The sequence below is a fragment of the Hemibagrus wyckioides genome, linkage group LG29, assembly GCF_019097595.1.
Source record: "Hemibagrus wyckioides isolate EC202008001 linkage group LG29, SWU_Hwy_1.0, whole genome shotgun sequence".
NCBI classification, from domain to species: domain Eukaryota; kingdom Metazoa; phylum Chordata; class Actinopteri; order Siluriformes; family Bagridae; genus Hemibagrus; species Hemibagrus wyckioides.
In genome coordinates this window covers 8,104,837-8,112,336 of record NC_080738.1, presented here as the reverse complement: position 1 = coordinate 8,112,336, position 7,500 = coordinate 8,104,837, and the positions used below count along the sequence as shown (strand labels likewise).

Below are 7,500 nucleotides of genomic sequence, written 5' to 3'. Positions count from 1 at the left end.
AATGTGTTGTTTTTTTTATTATGTATTTGATTTCAACATGTTTTTTTTTCTATTAAAAATTCTAGGTGTTTGTTCAACACTTAGCATTAATTCATCACCACGTTATGGTACATGCTATGATTAATGCTATGACACTTTGTTAGTTCATTCAAGATTGTAAGTATTGATTAGGAGAGTTGAACACTGTGTTACTTAAACACTACATGTTCATTGTATCACGCTGCTTTATTTCCAGTGTTTCAGTAACTCTAAACACGTTCCGGTGTTTAATTTCAATAATATAGCTTTTATCCGAACACCGCAATGCTCACTGTTACTGAGCACCGTAGATGTTACTTGTTATTTCAGCACCACAGGTGCTAATTCGTCGTGATTACCAGACATTTATCGTTGCAGGGGTTAATTCAGCACAATAATAGCTAATTCTACACTGTGCTGTGAGATTTAATTCAGCTATCTGTGTTGTCGTTCATCTCTCTGGAGAGTGTTTATTAAACTCTGGCTAATTCAGCACAGGAAGTGTTCGATTCTCCCTGGAAGTATTCGTTAAGATTGCGTATCGATTCAACACCGTAGGTTAAATTTCAATCTTAATTTGTAAGAAGTTGTATAGAATTCTAGGCATCCTTCATGAAAATGAATAATAATAATAATAATAACACATGTAATAAGTGCTGTTTTAGCCCAAATTTAAACAGATGTTCTATAGTTAAAGTTGAACCTGTTTATTTAAGCACAAAGTTTTTACTTTAACAATACTCTAATAAACTTGGAGACATTTAGAGAGAGAGAGAGAGATCCAGGTCTCTTCCTCCATGCAGAACAATATACTTCTCCTTATATTCTTATGTTTGTGAATGAAGATTTATCGTTTTAGTTCAGAACACAAATTTGGTTGAAAAAAGTGTTTCTTTCTCATTTTTGTGTTAATATGGATGTATATTTGCCTCATATTTTTTGTTGAAAGCCTTGTCTTTGGCCAAGTTGGAACCTCCTGTAAGGGGCAACCAGGTTTTGGACTAAAATATCCTCACAGGAATTCAGGATGCCCTCAGCAACAAACACAACCCCCAAAACATCAATGATTCATATTTCAGTGGCTTTTTATTATCAGGCGCTTTTCCGTCTCAGCAGACCCGTTCTGTCAGTCAGCACACTTGGGTGTAAATGACCAAAAATTTCTCATCTGACCAGAACACAATGCAGTTCAACGGACATTCAGGCTCCAAGGAAGAACCTCTCTTTTGCAGCACATCCAAACACCTTGTTTATTATTTAACAGCTGTTGTACAATAATTTAAAACTGTAATCCATAAATGAACACTCCTTTATCGTCTCAGGGAGTTTTTCCTTGCAACCGTCAACCTTAGTGATAAATTTCTGATTCTGAAAAGCTGCTTTGTCACAACGTCCATGGTTAAAGATGGTATAAAAGTAGAATAGAGTTAAAGAGAATAAATTTGACTTCTGTGTTTCTGGCGAGAAAATATGATTGTTTCTCCCATTGAGTGGAACATATCGATATAATGTGTGATTTATGAAGGGTGCCAATATTTTTGAAGGTGCACCGTTTATGCTTATTATAGAATGTAGGAGGTTATTAAACAACTACAGGTCTCAGGGTCACAGGGGTCCCGGGCAGTAAGTGGTAATTAAAGCACAATGTGTGTAAAAAAACAAATGGTATAGATGATATTGTTTGATAATTCGATGCACCACGAGGTTATTAATTTAACCTGTGGCTTTACTGTATTCATTTATTTCTCTGTACAGGAAGTCATTTATTCAAGACTGTATTTATTCACCTGGCGAGTTTATTTAACCTTTTGCACGGCGAGTATTAATTCAATGCTCTAAGCACTGCAGGGGTTAATTTATCACCATAAATATCACCATAGTTCACTCCAGGCGAAAGTGTTCATTTAATACTAATAGTTTAAGGTGGGAATTAATTCAGTGCTAGAATAATTTGTTCACACCGGTAAGTATTCACTCAACACTAAGAATTAGCTTGCTTCATTCAAACTTCCTGGTTGTTTTAACACTATAGGTATCGATTAAAAACAGATGTAACGTTACAGGTGTGTCTGTGTCTGTATGTCACTTACAAATGACTTTCATCTTTTGCATCATTTCTACTTCTGGTCATATAACATGCGCAGTTAGATATGTTTCTGTAACTAGAATATAAGTGAATAAGCTTAACATCACTATTTCGATGTGTGCTATAATAAAAAACAAGATATAACGCTGTTTTTTTAAACATGACTGTAGTGTATTGTGTATCTGGTGCTGGTATTCAAATAGTTGATGAGGGAAACTTCTAGAACTTCATTTCCCGCTATTAGCCAAGACGTTTTCTCTCCCTAAAAAATAAATAAATAAATATATTTTTTTTTTATTAACTAAATACATACAAAAAAGTTTTTATGTTTAAGAGTAAATAAAATTTTCCTTTTTTATTATTATTATTATTTTTTTTTTTTTAGAATTTTCTTATCACAGTACACCACCATACAGGTTTATTTTTAGAAATAAATAAATAAATAAATAAAATCCCAGACCACGTTTAAGAGTAAGTAAAAGTTTCCTTTTTTATATATATATATAATTTTTTAAAATCAATTCTTAGCACGGTATACCACAATAAATACATAAATTAATTAAATAAAAAAAGTGTTCATGTTTAAAATCCCAGACCATGTTTAAGAGTAAAATAAATTTTCCTTTTTTTAGTGTCTTATTTTTTTTTAAATAATTTTCTTAGCACAGTATACCACCACACAGGTTTATTCTTAGATATTAAAAATAAATTAATTAATTAATTAATTAAATTAAGTAGTGTTCATGTTTAAAATCCCAGACCATGTTTAAGAGTAAAATAAATTTTCCTTTTTTTAGTGTCTTATTTTTTTTTAAATAATTTTCTTAGCACAGTATACCACCACACAGGTTTATTCTTAGATATTAAAAATAAATAAATAAATTAATTAATTAAATTAAATAGTGTTCATGTTTAAAATCCTAGACCATGTTTAAGAGTAAATAGAATTTTCCTTTTTTAATGCCATTAAAAAAAAAAATCATTTTCTTAGCACAGTATACCACCACACAGGTTTATTCTTAGATCTAAAGAGAAATAAATAAATAAATAAAATTAAAAAGTGTTTAAAACCCAAGTCCATGGTCAAGAGTACATAAAATCCTGCTTTTTTCTTTATATAATTTTTCATATTTTTCGCAGCACAGTATACCACAATACAGGTATATTCTTTGATATAAAGAAAAATATATAAATAAATCCAGCCTTTATGGCAGTAGATATTCTTCACGGCTGATGCACAAAGCGACAGTGGTGATGTGTAGGATGTAAGTTTTGTATGTAATGAAAGACACGTGTAGTCGCTGTGTAATATCAGGGTCATGTAGTCATCTCTGTCTGTGTGTCTGTGTGTGTGTGTCTGTTTTCACAGGATTGTGATATACTATGGTGGGATGCATTTTGCACCGAGTTCTTCGAAGACGATGCGACATTAACACTCTCCTTCTGTCTCGAGGATGGACCAAAGACATATAGTGAGTATGAGGTATAATGCAAATGCTGCATGGATGCTGTACGTGAACGCACGTCCTGGTGGAGGCAGATGTGATGTAACGCGGCACAACGGCTGAGTTTATCTCTGTTTATCTGCAGCTCAAAAGTAACCTAAGGTGAATTGCAGATGTCGCTTAATCTGCGCTGTGATTCCAAATCGCTTGATTTAAAAGGCGTTGTGTTGCAAACAACAGAGATGTTTACCAACACTGTCATCATCATCACGATCCCTCAGGCACAGTGTCATTCATAAATTCCGGCGGGAGAAAAGGAGAGAGAGAGAGAGAGAGAGAGAGAGAAAGGAGAAGTGAGAAGCACAGAAAAGAGAGAGAGGAAAGCAAGTGAGATTGGGAGAGAGTGCATGTGAGGGGGGAGAGATAGATAGAGGAGAGATAGATGGAGGGGTGTGTGTGTGCACGAGTGTGTGTGTACGCGGGGGGACTTCATTTCGCTTTTACCATCCTCATTCCGAATGTACGGGGCAAGACTTGATTGGCAGGTACGAGGTGATTAAATAAACATGCTGCTTCAGACTTCACATGCGTCTCCCGGCATGACTGACAACCGCAGAGCTCTAAGTAGTGTGTGTGTGTGTGTGTGTGCAGTCTGCTGGAGTTAAAGCTCCAGCTCTTTTCAGTAGACTGTGTATTTCTGATTCTCTCCCAGTATGGCTCAACCAGAACAAATATATAAACAGATATAATATATCTATTAAAAATATATGAAGATACATCTATTTTTGATTCAGTTCTATTTAGTTCTATTCTCTTCCTGTTTCTATTAGTGTATTTCTATTTCTCTACCAAGTCTGCACCATTCTGCTCTGTTATGATTAGAGATAATGTGTCAAGTGGCATCCCTAATCCTAAACCCCGCACTCTTCCTCTCTCTCTCTTCCTCCTCCTCCTCTCTTCCTCCTAGCCATCGGACGGGCGCTGATCCCCCGTTTCTTCAGCACGCTGTACGAAGGAGGAGTGTACGAGCTGTTTTTCGAGCTCAAGCACACAAAAGAGTCATTCAACAGCTCAACCATCACTGTAGACTGCCACCAGTGCACCATGATAACACAACACGGCAAGCCCACGTTCACAAAGGTACGCGTGCACAATATGCGCACCTATAACACATCAACACATCAGCAGCAGCCCGGTACACGCCTATATACATTTACACATATTCCTTTCCTCTTTCACTTACATATTCACATATTCTTTTGCTCACACACAAACCCTTCACTCTCTCATCCTCACACACACACACACACTCAGTGTGAGCGGTAATGTGTTCCTCCTCATTGTGAATTCAGGGCTGAGCTGCACAAAACAAAAAAGGAAAATATAGCTCCCCCTTTCCCCCTACCACCACCACCACCACCCCCTCCTTCCCACCTCTTACTCTCTCTCTCTCTCTCTGTCTCTCTCTCTCTTTCACTCTCTCGCTCACACATCAACAGAAGCTCCCTTTAGTCTCTCTATTCCTTACTTCTTAAAATATATATGTGTCAGTTCAGGTTAGTCTAAAAGTCTATAATTCATGTTGTTTAATCACAGAACATCACATAACCGAGATGGATAATACCCCAGCTAATGTATCAGCATAAACCAGGGACATGTGCAGTCACAGGAATGAATTCGTGGTATCATGTCAGCTTAGATCTTTACATCTATGAGGATGACATTAAATGACGTCTAACACAACAGATTTTTGTGTAACGGATAGACGGTATTGATTTCCGTTTATTCAGCAGCACTAATAAATTCTTCATTCTGATTGGTCAGAAGGTGTTAATGAATTTTCGATGGCAGCAGCTTTGGCAGGCGTCTTGGCCGTCATTCAAATCACAGGTTTGTGCTAACGGAGTGCTTTTATTATGTTATTGATTCAATAATAAAAACCTCATTCACAGAGACTTCGAGAGCAAACGATCTGACAGATTAAATGAAAAGTGTTGCAGGGATTTCAAGTGAAATAGACAAGTCTTTTTTGAGATCACGAGCTGTAATCCTGTCAAAGCCGCAGTCTTGAGAGTAAAATTGGTCATGCTGTCAATCACGGAGGCAGTAGCCGATCGGGTATGCGGAAGAGGGCAGACAGTGCTTTTTCTCTGACTGTGTTGCATGGCAGTGTGATGCAGCCTGAGCAGCAGGTTGAAAAGATGCACTTGGATGATTTCACATATCACACAGGAAACACGTGTTAACCTTCAGCCTCTCCAGCTGTTGTATGAAATTAATGGCAAACAAATTCTGTCAGTTTTTTTGTAACTAAAAAAAAAACATGTAATCGTTGGTATGTGAAGCTTTCGGGATGCAGTCTGGAATGTCAGTGCTTTTTTAAGAGCGAGGAAGTTTTAAGCGAAGTCTTTAGGACAGAGTTTCCCTGTGACGTGAGGCGGAAAAGGCAGGCAGAAAATAGCAGAAACAAAACATTTAATTCCACTGTAAATGGATAAAATACCGTATGTTCTTTATTAATAAAAGAAAAAAGTAATTGATATTGTTGATATTGTATATTAATACTGCTACTACTACTAATAATAATAACAACAACAACTACAATACTACAACAACTACTAATCATAATAATATTAATAATTATGTGGTTTAATAATATTTTTTATTAAAAATGTACTGTACTGAACATATACTGCAGTAGTAAAGGCACGTTAAATTGAGGTAAAAAAAAAAACTGAAGTAAACAATGTACTGAAGTAAATAATGTACTGAGGTAAACAATGTACTGAAGTAAACAATGTGCTGAGGTAAACAATGTACTGAGGTACACAATGTACTGAGGTAAAAAAAAACTGAAGTAAACAATGTACTGAGGTAAAAAAAAAAACTGAAGTAAACAATGTACTGAAGTAAATAATGTACTGAGGTAAACAATGTACTGAAGTAAACAATGTGCTGAGGTAAACAATGTACTGAGGTACACAATGTACTGAGGTAAAAAAACTGAAGTAAACAATGTACTGAGGTAAACAATGTACTGAGGTAAAAAAAATGAGGTAAACAATGTACTGAGGTAAACAATGTATTGAGGTAAAAAAATAAATAAATATACTTAAGTAAACAATGTACTGAGGTAACTAATGTACTGTGGTAAACAATGTACTGAAGTAAACAATGTGCTGAGGTAAACAATGTACTGAGGTACACAATGTACTGAGGTAAAAAAAAAACTGAAGTAAACAATGTACTGAGGTAAACAATGTACTGAGGTAAACAATGTACTGAAGTAAACAATGTGCTGAGGTAAACAATGTACTGAGGTACACAATGTACTGAGGTAAAAAAAAAACTGAAGTAAACAATGTACTGAGGTAAACAATGTACTGAGGTAAAAAAAAAATGAGGTAAACAATGTACTGAGGTAAACAATGTATTGAGGTAAAAATAAATAAATAAATATACTTAAGTAAACAATGTACTGAGGTAACTAATGTACTGTGGTAAACAATGTGCTGAGGTAAACAGTGTACTGAGGTAACTAATATACTTAAGTAAACAATGCACTGAGGTAGCTAATATACCTCAAATTCATAGTTTTAAATGTATAGGAAACTATATAGGACATGTACTGAGGTAAAAAATAAATAAATAAATAAATATACTTAAGTAAACAATGTACTGAGGTAACTAATGTACTGAAGTAAACAATGTACTGAGGTAAACAATGTACTGAAGTAAACAATGTACTGCGGTAAACAATGTACTGAGGTAAACAATGTACTGAAGTAAATAATGTACTGAGGTAAACAATGTACTGAGGTTAACAATGTACTGAAGTAAACAATGTGCTGAGGTAAACAATGTGCTGAGGTAAATAATGTACTGAGGTAACTAATATACTTAAGTAAACAATGTACTGAGGTAAATAATGTACTGAGGTAAACAATGTAC

General features: G+C 35.1%; 1 protein-coding gene across 4 annotated transcripts in view; it reads left to right on the top strand.

The window, feature by feature from the left end:
- The window catches only part of ldb2b (LIM domain binding 2b), a 22,556-nt gene that overhangs the window by 1,038 nt on the left and 14,018 nt on the right, over window positions 1-7,500 (top strand). For all 4 annotated transcript variants that reach the window (XR_009203996.1, XM_058384030.1, XM_058384031.1 and 1 more), the window contains exons 2-3: window positions 3,474-3,576; window positions 4,517-4,689. Coding sequence is in view for 3 of the 4 variants with exons in the window: in XM_058384030.1 (XP_058240013.1) it covers window positions 3,474-3,576; window positions 4,517-4,689 (276 nt within the window). In the remaining variant the exon portion in view is untranslated. The remainder of the gene's footprint in view (window positions 1-3,473; window positions 3,577-4,516; window positions 4,690-7,500) is intronic.